Below are 16,148 nucleotides of genomic sequence, written 5' to 3' on the forward strand. Positions count from 1 at the left end.
CTTGACCGGAATCGAACCTGGGACCTTTCAGTCAGCAGGCCCATGAGCCAAACCGGTTTTGGCGGGATTGTTTTCTTAATTTCCCTTTTGGGTTTGTTGTTGTTAGTGCAGTGAAACACAATTTTTGTGTGTTGATTTTGTATTCTGCAACTTTGATGAAATTGTTTTTAGGTGTAAGTTTTTTTTCTGGAATTTTTTTTTCTATATATAAGATGATGTGATTTGTGAGCAGGGATAATTTTACTTTTTTTTTTTTCCAATTTCTTGTCTGATAACTTTTTCTAGAATTTTCAGTGCTGTGTAGAATAGTATTGGCAAGAGTGGTTATTGCCTTGTTCATCATAGAGGATAAGCTTTCAGTCTTCCACCATTGAGTACAGTATTAGCTGTGGGCTTTTCATGAGGCTTATATTCTGTGGTGTAGTTTCTTTTTATTCCTAGTTTGTTGAGTATCTATTATCATAAAACAGCGTTGAGTTTTTCTGCATTGATTGCCATACTCATGCTGTCCTTGATTATGTTAATGTGGTGTATGACATTGATTATTTTTGCATATTGAATTATTCTTGCATTCCAAGTATAAATCCCACTTGGTCATGGTGTGTGATCCTCTTAATGTGCTGTTGAATTCAGTTTGCAATTTGTGCATGGGTGGGGTCCCTTGGGATGGCCTTCGGGGATCGGGCCAAAACCCACAGTCCAAGGCCACCTGCAGCTCCAATCTGCCACTTCCGCTCATCCAGGCCCCACGGCGCCTGCCGCAAGCTCATGCCCAATCAGTCCCAATCAGGAGAGGCTCATGCCACTGCAGCAGTGCTCGCCAGCCATGAGCCCTGGCGCCTTCCTGAGAGGAGTGGCCTGTGGGATCTGGCCAAAACTGGCTCTCCGACATCTCCCTCAGAGGTCCCGGATTGTGAGAGGGCACAGGCCAGGCAAGGGACCCCCTGGTGCACGATCAGGGACTCGGACTCGGATTCAGTAGGTTGGCCAGCCGGGGAGGGACCACAGGAAGGCTCGAGGGCGTGTCGGGCCCATCTTGCTCAGTCCCTATCCACAGGACCCGAGCAGCAAGCTAACCTACCAGTTGGAGCGTCTGCCCCCTGGTGGTCAGTGCACATCATAGCGAGTGGTTGATCAGCCTTAGCATATCATTAGCATATATGCTTTGATTGGTTGAACGGTCGACTGGTCACCAGACAACTGGACACTTAGCATATTAGGCTTTTATTATATAGGATTAATCAAGAACATTAATTAATATTTCTTTTATGTCTTTATTTGGTTTTGGTATCAGTAATGTTGGACTCCTAGGATTGTGTTCCCTTCTCTTCAATTTTTTTTTCCCTCTTCAATTCCTAAGAAGAGTTTAGAGAAAATTGGTGTTAATTCTTCTGGTCCTGGGCTTTTCTTTGTTGGGAGTGTTTTAATTACTGCTTCAGTCTCCTTGCTAATTATATGTCTGTTCAAATTTATTTCTTCATGATTCAGTCGCGGTGGGTTACATGTTTCTAGGAATTGGCTCATTTCTTCCAGGTTATCTAGTTTGTTGGCATATAATTGTTCATAGAGTCTCCTATATTCCTTTTTATTTCTGTGACATCAGTTGTAAACTCCCTGCTTTCAGTTCTCGTTTTATTTGAGTCTTTCTTCTTATTTAGTCTAGCTAAAGGTTTGTCAAATTTGTAAATCTGCTTTAAAAAAGACCAACTGAGAGTTCTATTTATTTTTTATATTATTTTCTATTTCAGTCATTTCTGCTCTAATCTTTATTATGTCTTTCTGTCTGCTAGCTTAGGGTTTAGTTTGTTCTTTAGTTCCTTGAGGTGTAGGTTTAGATTTTTTAGTTGCGATCCTTCTTTTTTAATGTGTTTACTGCTACAAACTTCTTAGTACTGCTTTCATAAGTTTTGATGTTGTACTTTTATTTTTGTTTGTTTCCAGATATTTTCTAAGTTCCTTTAGATTTTTTTGACCTATTGGTTGTTTACGAATGCATTGCTTCCTTGACATTGGTCTTAACAATGATTTTTTAGATCTGACACAAAAAGCCAAGGCAACAAAAGCAAAAATAAACAAGTGGGACTACATCTAACTGAAAAGTTCTTCCAGGGAGATACCGTGACTTGGAGCAGGCTGGAGGAAGTAGGTAAGGGGTGTCCGCAGGCTTCCCTGCTCTCTGGGGCAGATTGCAGCTAGCTAGCCCCTAGATGCTTGCTATGTTAGAAACCTGGTCAGGCAGTGTCTTTTAAAATATGTGAATAGGTCCCTTTTAGAGAAATATTAGGAAATTTTTTTTTTTCCTGCTCCCTCTTTGCTGAGCCCTGGAGATATGGCTGGGTTAAGAACTGGTTCTTGCCTGGCTGTGGTGGCTCAATGGTTGAGCATATGACCCAGGAGTCCATGGTTCGATTCAGTTCGATTCCCTGTCAGGGCACATGCCTGGGCCTCGTTTGTGGGAGATGGGCCACTGGGAGATGGGGGGGTGCAGGAGGCAGTCAGTCAATGATTCTCTGTCATCATTGATGTTTCTTGCTCTCTCTCCCGCTCCTTTCCTCTCTGAAAAAAAAAATAAATAAATAAAAGAACTGGTTCTTTGTTTGCTATGGTCCTGTGGGACTCGTGAATGGAAGCTCATTGGTTACCAGAGCCAGATCTGGGGACATGTCCCTTGGGTGGCAGCACAAAAGCTGTTGTACAGATGTGTGTATTAGCTCCTTCCAGGGAGATACTGGTGACTTGGAGTGGCCTCAGGAGAGAAGGTAGAAAGGTGTCTGCCAGCTTCCTTAGTCTCCAGGAAGACTTGCAGTTGGCTCCTAGACGTGTTAAATTAGAATTCTGACCTCAGGCAGTATCCTTTAAACTGGCCAAAACTGGGAGATGGACATTTTTTGCCTGCTCCCTCTGCACTGGGGAGATACCTGCAGGGAATGTTTCTGCCCGTTAACAACTGCTTTTTTGTTTGCTGTAGTCTTGTGAGTCTCATGGACAGCAAAACTGTTGGCTTTCAGAGCTAGGACCACTCATGCTCTCACGCCCTCGGTGTCTGTGTCCATTGGTTACACTTATAGGCATACATACAAGTCCTTTGGTCGATCTCTCCCCTGTTATCCCCACCCTTCCTACCTTCCCTCTGAGGTTTGAGCATCTGGTTGATGCTTCTCTGTCTCTGGATATTTTTGTTCATCAGTTTATGTTGTTCATTATATTCCACAAATAAGTGAGATCTTTTTTACCAGTTTCATTTTGAAGTTTATATTGCTGTTTCTTCAAGTTCACTAATCTTTTCTTTACCATGCCTAATCTTAGGGTGACTTTAGGGGGGCTTTGTTACTTTAGTGAACCTGGTAGGGGCTACTAAGATTCAATTATTTATATTTATTAATGTTAGTGTGACTGTCTTTGTAGGGATAGGATGATAAAAGTAGAAAAATATGGGTTATATATCTTTGGAGAAATGTTTTTTTAAAAATACGTTTTTATTGGTTACAGAGAGAGGACCGGAGGAGGAGGAGGTATAGAAACATCAATATGAGAGAGAATCATTGATCAGCTGCCCCTGCACACCCCCTACTGGGGACCAAGCCTGTAACCCAGGCTTGTGCCCTGACAGGGAATGGAATCGTGACCTCCTGGTTCATAGGTCGGCACTCAACCACTGAGCAACATCAGATGGACACCTTAGGAAGGTGAGTGAACAAATTCTATTAAGTTCAGCCACATCTGTAGAAAGCCATTTTTTCATTATATTACTGCTTAAACTTGGAAATTCAAATACTGGATAGTTTACAAAAGACAATACAGTTGTATAAAAGCTGGGAGAAAAATCAATATAATACACTGCAAGCTATGCAGGGTGATGGAATATGATGCAAAAGCAGGGGAAATCATATGGTTAACACAGTTGGAGGAAATGGGGGAAAAGACAAAAGAGAAAGGAAGTTCTCATAGCAGGGACAACATCTTAGTCATTGTTATACACCCATTAGGGAAAATAGGCGACGTAAACACATTTATTGAGCACCTCCTACATACCAGGTATGGTTCCATATCCTTTAGTTTTTATAACCTCACTTCAAAGCAGTTATTAGTATGTTTTCAGAGGAAACCATAGTCAGAAAGTTTAGGTAGCTTGCCCAATGTGTGGTATACAATGTGTTTCATACATCAGTTGTTGAATCAATATCATCTGAATAAATGAGTACATATTTATTCAAATGAAATATACCTTGTGAATTTTCTTTGTTGTGCTTCTTTATAATGTTTCTAGGAAAATGCTAAACTCATAACTACAGGCTATGTATGCAGTAATAACAACAGTGACAATAATGGCTGCAACACAGAGACTTCTTGTTTTATTTATGTATATGAACTAATTTAATCATGACTTAATACAAGCTTTATTCCTTATTTTACAGATGAGGGAACTGAGATGTAGAGGTGAAATAGCTTGTTGGTAGTGAAGCTAGGATTTGAACCAGGCTGTATCTAACATCTCTTGCTGCTTTTCTTCATTGTGGTTCACTCAGATGAAGGTTTCCTTAATTTCTTCTTTCAGACCTATTACAACCACTTTGGCAAGAATTCCCAGCTTTTTCTATTGTAGAAAAGGCAAATTGAAATCATGGAGTGAAATACAAGTCTCTTCTGCTTTCATATGGCAGGGGAGATGAACATAAGTCAACCTTGCTTTTATGTCCCATGCTGGAAGCTACCCATTGTCTACGCCAGAGGTCCTCAAACTTTTTAAACAGGGGGCCAGTTCACTGTCCCTCAGACATTCCACACGTGCGCACTGTGGGCCCAGGACTAGTCGGCTGCTAAGCAGGACAGGCAGAGGCGGCGGCAAAAACACCCGGCGGGCCGGATAAATGTTTTTGGCGGGCCGCAGTTTGAGGACACCTGGTCTACACTATCAGGAAAGTGCAAACAAGGAACCCAGAAGGCTGACTGACCTTGAGCTTTGGCAAGGGCTAAAAGCTATGCACCGATGGTTCTGTCGAGACAATGGTGGCTCAAGCAATTTCCTGACCTAATAGTCTCAAAGTAAATCTTTACTAATATTTACTGACCTTTAAGATAGTCTGTCTGCTACCAGAATTGCCTGCCTGAATAAGGGCAATACGTGTATCTAAAATTGAATAAAAAGCTGGCAGGGCCTGGGCACCAGTGAAGCCTTTCCTCTTGAGAAAGACTCTCCGCCTGGCCCCCTGTAATTTCCAAATTCATATTTCTTGTCTAGTCTCTTCATTTGTGCGTGGCCCTTCTCTAGGTCCCGAACCCAAGCCATGCAGGACGCGGCTTTCACAGTCCCAGATTACTACGTAAGCATATGAGGAAATAAAACAATTTATAGAGCTACAATTTAAATGGTCAAAAGACGTGAACAGAAAATTCACAAAAGAAAACCAAGATGCCAATATCTTTATTTAAATATCAACTTTCGCTAGACTCATTTTTGTTTTTATCTTTTTACCTCGAGATTGGGAAACTTTAAAAAAGATTGATGTGGCTGAAACTGGAGAAGGGCAATAAGGATGTGAGGAGATGAGGGACAGTGAAAAGTTAGTGGGACTGATGGATTATAGGTTCCTGTGAGGCTGAAATAATGCTGGAGTTGTGGCCTGAGAATGAAATGAACTCGAAGGACAGGAGCTAGTGATAAAATTGGATTTTAAAATTGAGAATGTGAAGAATTTGAATTTATTGATAATGACAAGGTCTAGAGCAACATAGTACAAATGAAAATATAATGTGAGTTATGTATGTAATTTGAAATTTCCTAGTAGGCACATTAAAAAAAACAAGTAAAATTAATTTTATTTAACCCAATATTACTAAGAGTAACCTTTCAACATGTAGTCAATAAATTATTTATGAGATATTTTATATTTTTTTACATAGTAAATCTTTAAAATTTGATGTGTATTTTACACATTTCAATTTAGATTATTCACACTTCAAATACTGACTAGTGGCTACTGACTATTATTTCAGACAGGTCTAAAGTATGACCATGGAAATAAGTGGTATAGAGATCAGGGTGCTGGAAGGATCACCTATGTGAATACTGGAATCATCAAGAATGTACTGCCACTGAAAAGAATGTGTTGGTATATGTAATGAGTTAGAAAGATCTCCAAGACATATGGTTAAGTGAAAATTTTCAGCATAATATGTATGGATAATAAAATTTATTTTAAAAATATGTAACGAAAGAAAACTGCAAGAGGCATGCTAACTTGATAGTGGTTACCCTGAGAATAGAGTAGAAATAGGATGAAGTGGGAGAGCAGGAGGACTTTTCAAGTCTTGTTCTATATAGCAAATATATATACAGGGTGGGTTTATGTATATATATATATAAATATATGTACATATATATAAATATATATACAAAAGTAGGTTTATAGTTGCTCGTATGGAAAATAATGCAATTAAGAAATAATAATACAAGTATTCTCTGTGTTCACATACTCACAACTGTAAACCCACTTTTGCCCCACCTTGTATATATATTTTTGGATCATTTGAGTATCTCACAATGAGAAAGTATTCATGTAGTCATATACTAATTTTTTAAGAGTTAAAATATGAATACTATTGATCTAGTTATCTATTTGACTTGATTTCCCCCTGCGCCTCCTTCGCCCCACCCCCAATTACTTGCCCTTTCCTTAGAGTTTCAAGTATCATAAATTATTCTGAGAATATGAAGCTAGATGGCTAGTCTTTGTTTTTTCATAAGCAAAGGAGTACACGTATTTTACTTTGTTATAGATGATGCCATAATTACCTTAAGAAGACTTCCATTTCTGCTTTGGGTTGCTTGAAGCTTCAGATGATCAAATCTTTAATCTCACTATGAATATGGTTAAGACAAGGAGAATGGCTGTGGGGTTCCATTCTGTATCTTTTCTTTTCATCAGACAGTGTTTATTCCTAAAGTAAGATAAATGTGTAGCTCAGGAATGCTCTAGCAGACTTAAAGATGCATGCTTTGATTTCTTCCTTCAGATTTTAAACTTGTTGCGGGTAGGGACTACCCCTGGTGCCTGTATAAATGCATAGCCAGTAGGCACTCAATATATGTTCTTTAAATAGCACAGTGAAAAGAATGTGTTAACTATAAGAAGCTAGCTGAATCAGAGTTTAGAGTGAAGGAATGGGCTGTATGCTATTTCTGTATTTTGCTTTCTTATGAACTTTCAACTTCTTAAAAATGTAGGTCAAATGTCACTTCTTCTCTATAGTTTCCCCTTCTGCCCAAATAGTTAAGATTCACATCCTCAATGTGCCCATAGAATTACGTGTATACCTCTCAAACTCTCTCATGCTGTGTGTTCATATGTTTAATTTATCTTCTAATTGTGAGTTCCTTCTGGATAAGGACCATTTCTTATTACATGTAACACAGTGCCTGAGAGGCAGTTGTTGCTCAATAAATGTTTGATGAATGACAGTATATAAATATACAGATCAGAACTTGAAGCCTAAACCCATTTCCACATACAATGAGGAAGAAAGAAAAAACTTAACATTTATTTATTGAGTTTCTGAATATTTATTGAGAACCTGCTATACACTAGGCAAAAGAACAGAAACTAATTGTCCAGAGTTACTTTGAACTCTTTCAGCAATACCTGAGTCCTCACCATAAAAAAATCCATTCACTATTTGGTTAATCTTCATGTACAGTTTTCTCTAACGTACTCTGAAATACTGCATAATGTTGTATACCCTGGTATATTCCAAAGACTATCTGAAAGGCTAGAGGAATCAGCATTCCTTTTATATCTGTTTGACAAAGCATCAGCCAGTGATGTAAAACCCTTCCTTTTGGTGGCAGTGGAACAGTATGGTACCTAAAAAGGAAAAATAGGTAAGTACTTCTGGATGCATATTCTATGAAACATTTGATTTTTCCTACACTGATAATTTCTATTCTAGGTCTTTCATGTAGCTAGCAAAAAAGGTTAAAAGTTAGCTATCTAAAATGATTAAAATGTGGCAGCTAAAGAATAAGGAGACTTTACTAATATATATATATATATATATATATATATATATATATATATATATATATATATTTTTTTTTTTTAAACAAGTGGGGAAGAGAAGGAATAGACAGACTTACTTTACTGCCAGACGTCCATTTTTAGAAAAAGCCAAACCAGTTGGATATAAAACACCGCATACTATGCCAACCAGTGAACTTCTCAGAGCACATTCTTCCACGCTTATATTATCTGGAAAACAAAAGTAAATTTGATCTCCCTTTAAAACTCAGGATAAACATTAAGAAAGTCGTGTGCCCTCAAAGAGTAGTTATCTGCACTGTCCTCAACCACAGTGAAATAGTAGGAATAATATTAGAAATTCAGTCTATGGCATACGACTGACTAAATCAGCCGTGGGCAAACTACGGCCCGCGGGCCGGATCCGGCCCGTTTGAAATGAATGAAACTAAAAAAAAAAAAAAAAAAAAAAGACTGTACCCTTTATGTAATGATGTTTACTTTGAATTTATATTAGTTCACACAAACACTCCACCCATGCTTTTGTTCCGGCCCTCTGGTCCAGTTTAAGAACCCATTGTGGCCCTCGAGTCAAAAAGTTTGCCCACCTCTGGACTAAATGCACCATGTCTTAAAAGTGCTTTTATTACACTTTACATTAGGAAAGTTATCTCTTAGATATATGGTTGCTGCAGAAACAACTTTGTATTAAAGAGTTAAACTAGGTCACCAGACCTCTGGATTCTAGGTTAATACATTTTTATTGTCTAGGTGTCAGGCATATGCTAAGTGCTAGGGGTACAGTATTGCATAAAAGAGACTCAATATCTAACCTTCAGGCTAGTCAATCAGGAAAGAAAGACATTTGAAAAATATTTATAAATAATTTTAAGGGTGCACAATGCTTTGAAGGTAAAATGTATAGAGAATGTATCTAAAAACCTTGAGGGAATTAGAGAAGGTTTCCCTGGGGAAGAGAGATTTAAGCAGGGATCTAATGAACAGGGGTGAGAGGTTCCATCAATTACTAGATGTGAAACTTAAGGTAATGGGAGGAGGCAGGAAATAACATTAGAAGCCCATAATATACCAGATACTATGTTAGGCATTTAACATACACAATCTTAATTCTCACAATCCTGTGAGGTAAGTATGATTAGTCCTAATTCATAGATAAGACTCAATTGAGTCTCAGATTAAGTGACTTGCCCAATGTCACAAAATTCAAGGAGTTAGGATCTGAAATTGTGTGTAATCTGCCAAAGCCTGCTTTTTTTCTCAGTATATTATGCTGCTTCTTAGATTTGAACATGTCTCTGTTTTTGCTGCTTATCTGTAAGAAAGACTTGCCCTGTCTGATGAGGAGGTCTGTTGTGGGACCTCCTGAAATAGGACAATATATGTGAAGGTACTTTGTAAGTGATTATTATTAGCAGTAGCAACAGTATATGTTAATGAGTAATTTTACTGAGACATGAACACATTATACTTTAATGAATTTAAATTTACCTGAATACAAAGCATCTGTAACAAGGAGCTTATACGTAACTAAGGTAGACAAAAATGGAAGTGTAGTCAATGATGCATATGTCTTCAGAGCATCATGTTTAACCTTGAAGCAGTGTCTGAAAAGGAAGTTTGCCAATATTCCAGAGAAACCAGCTGCTGTTCCAACGAGCAGTGTCCCACGTATATTTAAAGTACTAATGGAAAAACAATAATCAAGGTTAACATATTTTCCTAATGGAAATATCTTTTCTCGGGTAGTCATTTGTTATTACATATTTACTCAGCATCAAATATTTCTGAACACTTACTATATGAAACATATTTTCTACATGCTGAGGACAGGGCAGTGAATAAAGAAAAAAATCCTACTCCTCATGGAACTTTCATTCTAATCAGAGGATATAATTCTCTTTCTGAGAATATTTACAGTGGTTCTAAAATGGAGCTCTTTTAAAGAGAATACATTTTGGCCACAAAGAAATATGAATATGTTCCGATATAGCCAAATTTTATATGTAAATCCAAGAATACTGCTCTTAAGGTCATTTGAATAAAAAAGTTGTTTATATTTGGTTAGGCCTTCTAGAAAATAATTAGTTTTTAATTAGTCCAGATATATTTAAAGTAATTTGTCAAGGATTTCCAAAACTTCATCCAATGAGATTTGCTAGATCTAGTTTTACTTATTCTGACCCATACCCGAATCCAGAAATGTATAAGGTATATGGACAACATCTTTGATTTTATTTTGGAGCGCTGAAAATCTAAAAGTCAAAATGGTAATGTGAAACTATATGTACAGCATAGAATCTATATTCCTGTTTGTTGAACTCAGCACTGTGGTTAAGGTAATCAATTCTAAACTGAATTTAATTACAACTGATCATCAATGAAATATAAGTAGCCTCCAAATGGTATTCTCCTAATTACTTAAAAAAAAGTTTTTTAAATCCTCATTTGAGAATATATGTTGTTGTTTTTTTAAATTGATTTTAAAGAGAGAGGAAGGGGGAAAGAGAAACATCAATCGATTGCCTCCTGTACGTGCCCAACCAGGGATCAAACCTGCAACCTAGGTACGTGCTCTGACTGGAAATCGAACGCACAATCTTTTGGTGTACAGGACGACTCTCCAACCGAGCCACACTGGCCAGGCTTTCCTAATTACTTTTAATTTTTAAATGTTTATTGCACAAATAACATTTTAATAACAATTCTGGCCATTTTTTAAGAAGCAAAAGTAATTATCCACAGTTCCAATATTCTAACAGACCACTATTTTCATCTACTCATGTTCTTCTCCATTTTTTAAAAAAATAAGTTTTCTTCATAACCAACTCAATAAAGTTAAGAGAATCTTAGATATTCAGAAACAACAGAAATACAGATCTGCAGAAAAAAGTAATTGATTTTCAGCCTGCGCGTGTCTCTTACTTTTCTTTTCTAAGATACTCAATTTTTTTTTCTATGATCTCAATGACCATCGGTCCGAGTTCTTTATCTCCTAGAGAGGGGCTGAGTTGACCACGTGTGTATGTTGCCATCTTGATGTCCTGGAAAACACAAAATTGGAGAACCATAATAGCTAATGATACTAATATTAAACCTTATAAATTCTACAGATTCTGATTAAAAAACATTTAGACTCTAGTAATGTGTCAAGTAGTATCATCTGCTTTTACCTACTTCGTTAATGATTCAATCAACATTTAGTGAACTCTGACTCTCTGCTAGACAGTGGCTTTTTTGACTCACACAATAATTTTGAAAAGTTGGTAGGACAAAAGGTAAGGATAATAATCATCTCCAATTTTACAGATGAGAAAAATAAGGTTGAGAAAGGTTGACTTGCTTCAGGACATAGTATAGAAGGATAACTTACTGAAATATTTTTGTTTTCCTTATAGTTTTCCCAAAGGTAGCCAGGCCCTTTGCAGTTCTCCTTGCTCTAGCTTTATCAGAGCTGGAAGAAAACAGTAGCTACTTCTTGACAACAATCTCTATCCTATGGAAGAGATTGAAAACCTGCGCTCATTTTGGAGCTTACGTTGAGTTTCCTGGAGAGATGGGAGAGAGCAGGATTGCCTTGGAGAACAGTGAGAGAGAACTCCAGAAAGAGGGACAGTGTTCCAGGCTAGGAAGAGACAGTGGATCACGGCTCCAGAGATGTAAGTAATATGTCCGGCTTCTTAGTAGTACCCAGGGCGAAGCAGGGACTTGACTGGAAACTGCTGTGTGGCATACCAGTGAGCAGGACCCATGGCACTCGGCTCTAGGCTGGAAGGTTCCTGTGTCCCAAGTGTGATGTATGAAGAGATGGCTGTCAATGTCAAGGGACCACGAGGATTTGGCCAATAGCATCTTAACAGAAACCAGTGGGAAAACAAAATAAAACAAAAAACTAGATCCTCAGAAAGGTTCTTTTCTGAATGTTGTGTTCTGGGTAAGACTCTCAGATCTCCATGAAAATTTTAAATAAAAACATTTATTAAATCTTTTTGTCACACAAGCATTGAGACTCCAGGTTAGCCAATGAATAGATATTAAAAATCCATGGCCCTTCACAATTTATACCAACCTCCACATTAGCAACATTAAACTTAGTCAAGGGCACAGACTAAATCTCGTATTTCAGGAGTACAGGGCAAGAGAATTAGAGTGGATTGAGTATAATAACACAGGATACTTAAGTCAGTGATTCTCAACATTTAGTGTGCACAAGAATCACATTGGAAATTTATTCCAAATGCAGTCTTTTGAGCTTCCTGAGATATGTGGATTCAGTGGGAGTAGAGTGAAGCCTAGAAATCTTCATTTTAGTAGCACCAGTGATTCTTTTCTGTTGTAGTTAAAACTCACCTGAGGATATTATTCCATTGACTTTTAGAGAGGGTGGAAGGGATGGGGAGAGACAGAGAGAAACACTGATGTGAGAGAGACACGTCGACTGGTTGCCTCCCACACACGCCCCAACCAGGGTTGGGGATGGAGCCTGAAACTGAGGTGCATGCCCTTGACCAGAATCGAACCTGGGACCTTTCAGTCGATGGGCCAAACCAGCTAGGGCCCAGTTATTCTTTTTATGTTGGTAGTCGATGGACACATGTTGAACATCACTGTAATATTCACTTACTGATTAAGTGATATGCAGCAGTACTAAGCCTAACGAATGAAAGGCCAGGCCACTTCATCTCCGGTATCAGCATCCTGAAGATAGGGGTTCCTTTGACCTTTGGTGTATGGTATTACACAATGATAATGGGCCAGTTTCCTTCCCTGCATCATTACAGACTGTAGTCAGGTAGTTCTATTTTCTTTTTAAAAATATCTGGGGAGGGCAGGGAAAAAATTACAAATTACAATTTCTCAGGGACTAGACTTAATCTTTTGCCTCCCTCTGATATCTAAATGGGAAATGGAAGAGAAGAGATAGTAATATCTGAGGGAGGTCTATAATGTTCTAGGAAGGCAGATGTCAGTAACATGATAATCAGGAACCTTGGATAAATTGATGTTTTTGCTATCATCTAACTCACTGAAATTCCTTACTCTCCACAAAGAAAACTTTCAGGCAATGACGCGTATAATCCTTCTACCTTGTCTACATTCTTAGTATGTAGGGAACACAGGCACCCAGGATTATAATCCTAAAATACTCAAACAGTTCAGCAAATATTTGAGTGCCTGCCTAGTCTTTGGAAGGCACTGCTATTAAAGCAAAAATAGATGGGTAACTTTCTGATAGACTTTTTAAAAAAATATATATTTTATTGATTTTTTTACACAGAGGAAGGGAGAGGGATAGAGAGTTGGAAACATCGATGAGAGAGAAACATCGATCAGCTGCCTCCTGCACACTCCCACTGGGGATGTGCCAGCAACCAAGGTACATGCCCTTGACCGGAATCGAACCTGGGACCCTTCAGTCTGCAGGCCGACGCTCTATCCACTGAGCCAAACCGGTCAGGGCTTTCTGATAGACTTTTAACAAGTACTGAAATGTAACGATTTTGCTATGACCAACATTTTATATCAAAATTAGTCCAAGGCCACTCAATATACTAGAAAGTGTGAATTTATGACGGTTTATAGTTTGTAAAGTATTTTATGGTTATGTAATGCTTTTATAGTACTATGTCACCTGACCTTCAGTTTTATACCACATTCATTCCTCACTTGATAGCCCCTGAGATAATCAAGATGTAGTCATGTCCTCAGGAATCTACAACCCAGAGGGAGGTCAGGACAAACAGGAAGGTAATTTAAACAGAATGAATCCTATATAATAAAAGGCTAATATGCAAATTGACCAAAGGGCGAACGACCAGTCGCTATGACACACACTGATCACCAGGGGGCAGATGCTCAACTCAGGAGCTGCCTTCTGGTGGTCAGTGCGCTCCCACAGGGAGAACGCCGCTCAGCCAGAAGCCGGGCTCATGGCTGGCGAGCACAGCAGCGGTGGCGGGAGCCTCTCTCACCTCCAAGGCAGTCTAAGGATGTCCAACTTAGGCCCACTCCCTGTCAGTTGGATATCCCCCAAGGGCTCCCAGACTGCAAGAGGGTGCAGGCCGCGCTGAGAAGGCTCCCCCACCCCCACCCCCAGTGCACAAATTTCGTGCACCAGCCCTCTAGTGCAGTGGTTTGCAACCTGTGGGTCGTGACCCCTTTGGCAGTCAAACGACCCTTTCACAGGGGTCGCCTAAGACCATCCTGCATATCAGATATTTACATTACGATTCATAACAGTAGCAACATTACAGTTATGAAGTAGCAACGAAAATAATTTTATGGTTGGGTCACAACATGAGGAACTGTATTTAAAGGGCCAGGAGGTTGAGAACCACTGATCTAGTGTGTCATAAAGACAAAACAAAACAAAAAACATAAGAAAGGCCAAATATAACCTAGCTTGGAAAGTGTAAAGAAGGTTTTCCATAGTAAGTGACATTTAAACAAATACTGAGCCCCAGTAGGGTAGCTCCATTGGTTAGAGTGTGGTCCCATTGCCAAGGTTATGGTTCAATCCTGGTCAGGGCACTTACAAAAATCAACCAATGAATGCATAAATAAGTGGGACAAATCCACGTTTCTCTCTCTCTCTCACCCCCAATCGCTCTCTAAAATTGTGGTAGGTGGTTAGACAGACATGAGCAGAGCAAGGATGATGGGCCAGGTACAGAAGGTCACTAGGGTGGAAAGCCTTAGGTGGTAGCAAGGGACAATCAACTGTAGGGTGGGACCTCGCCCCAGGGTGACTTTTCTTCCCCTGGCACAGTGGTCGGCAAACTCATTAGTCAACAGAGCCAAACATCAATAGTACGACTGTAATTTCTTTTGAGAGCCCAATTTTTTAAACTTAAACTATATAGGTAGGTACATTGTTATTAACTTAATTAGGGTACTCCTAAGGCTTAGGAAGAGCCACACTCAAGGGGCCAAAGAGACACATGTGGCTCGCGAGCCGCAGTTTGCGGACCACAGCCCTAGCATGGTCACATGGTTTGGACCCCTGACCTTTCCTCCCTATAGATAACATCTATGCTTGTTGTATTTCAGCTCCAGGCCCACATCAGCTACAAAACCAGCCCAGGCTGAAGCTGGGACCAGCTGCATGGAAAGACCCCCTATCCTGGTGCCGCCAATCGATCAGTGGAGTCCACAACCCTGAGAGGACACACCGGGAAAGCCGCTGGCTCTCCTATTGAGATCTTCTCCCGGGACCGGACCGCCCCTCAACTCTCCACCCTTCAAACCCCAGGGACAGGACCGGGCTGCTCTCCCTGCAGGAGCTGCAGAGCCTTTCCCTTCCCTTCAGCTTCCTCACCCCACGCTGCAAGGGCCCTTCCTTTCCCTCCATAGCTTGTTTCCTAAGCCCATTTCTCCCAGGAATGGATTCCCCTACCTCTGTGATTTGCCAAATACATGTTCTCACAGTTTGGGTCTTGCCCTGAATTCTTTCCTAGCCAGAACCCAAGTACCGAGGTTGTTGCACCCTGGTTTTGGTCCAACACCCAGTGCCGCTGCCTATAACAAAATCGATCAAACAATACAGCTGCAAGAGGAGGACTTGGCAGGGGCTGGGGTGGGAGGAAGAGGTGCTGGGAGTTATTCCAAGTTGAAGGCGAGGTCCGCGCAAAGGCTCAGGGGCAAGAGAAAACAAGCGGCAAGCCGTCAAGACTAGACTTGAGGTCTCCTACTTTCTCTCCGCCTCTTCCCAGGGCAACGGGACGTCACTGAAAGACCCTTGCCCTTGGGAGCTGTTCTTCAGATTTTCAAACCCTTTGTACTTGCATCATTTCAGAAGGGCCCGCCAACACAGTGAGGCTGCAGAAACCAAGGTCCCACCCACCCCGGGTCTCCGCCTACCTTGGGCATTTCCCCAGCTCCCACCGGCACCACATCTTTCCCTCGCGGGGCAGACCCCGCCTCGCGCCCGGGCGCCGCCATCTTGGAGCTCACGTGACCGGCAGGTGGGCGGGGCCCCGGCGCCGGGGTGGGCGGTGTCGCCGGCTCACGCCTCTCTCTGGCGGTCCCAGCCCGCCCCGACCCAGTCAAAAGCCGCGCCCTCCATCCTGGCGGTGATTGGGCGCGGCGTCCCGAAATGACGGCTGCTCATTGGCT

General features: G+C 40.4%; 2 protein-coding genes across 10 annotated transcripts in view; one reads left to right on the forward strand and one right to left on the reverse strand.

The window, feature by feature from the left end:
• The window catches only part of CREBZF (CREB/ATF bZIP transcription factor), a 33,809-nt gene extending 18,346 nt beyond the window's left edge, over nucleotides 1–15,463 (forward strand). For 5 of the 8 annotated variants that reach the window (XM_059708280.1, XM_059708281.1, XM_059708270.1 and 2 more), the window contains one exon: nucleotides 15,084–15,463. The gene's annotated coding sequence lies outside the window, so the exon portion shown is untranslated. Of the gene's footprint in view, nucleotides 1–2,033; nucleotides 2,147–3,489; nucleotides 3,687–15,083 lie in introns of all 8 variants that reach the window. The other 3 variants (XM_059708267.1, XM_059708268.1, XM_059708269.1) reach the window with 2 other exon arrangements.
• Nucleotides 7,115–16,030, reverse strand: TMEM126B (transmembrane protein 126B). 2 transcript variants are annotated; one of them, XM_059708282.1, is made up of 5 exons: nucleotides 15,894–16,030; nucleotides 10,959–11,077; nucleotides 9,525–9,718; nucleotides 8,135–8,246; nucleotides 7,115–7,862 (listed from the first exon to the last, which is right to left on the reverse strand). In XM_059708282.1, exons 1-5 carry the CDS (start codon nucleotides 15,972–15,974, stop codon nucleotides 7,679–7,681), a joined length of 690 nt encoding a protein of 229 aa, XP_059564265.1. In that variant the 5' UTR covers nucleotides 15,975–16,030; the 3' UTR covers nucleotides 7,115–7,678. The 2 variants fall into 2 exon arrangements, with proteins under 2 accessions (XP_059564265.1, XP_059564266.1); XM_059708283.1 differs by lacking the exon at nucleotides 15,894–16,030 and adding an exon at nucleotides 11,407–11,780.
• Between the last annotated feature and the right edge of the window lie 118 nt (nucleotides 16,031–16,148).

Source organism: Myotis daubentonii, chromosome 9 (genome assembly GCF_963259705.1).
Source record: "Myotis daubentonii chromosome 9, mMyoDau2.1, whole genome shotgun sequence".
Lineage (NCBI taxonomy): Eukaryota > Metazoa > Chordata > Mammalia > Chiroptera > Vespertilionidae > Myotis > Myotis daubentonii.

What these genes read in the sequence shown, in the direction of transcription:
- TMEM126B (XM_059708282.1), bottom strand. Translation starts at nt 15,974, where the DNA reads ATGGCGGCGCCCGGGCGCGAGGCGGGGTCTGCCCCGCGAGGGAAAGAT. An exon ending in GAGCTGGGGAAATGCCCAAG is followed by an intron (nt 11,078 to 15,893) that starts GTAGGCGGAGAC and finishes TGTGTTTTCCAG; the next exon opens with GACATCAAGATGGCAACATA. An exon ending in AATGGACGTCTGGCAGTAAA is followed by an intron (nt 7,863 to 8,134) that starts GTAAGTCTGTCT and finishes TTTCCTTTTTAG; the next exon opens with GTACCATACTGTTCCACTGC.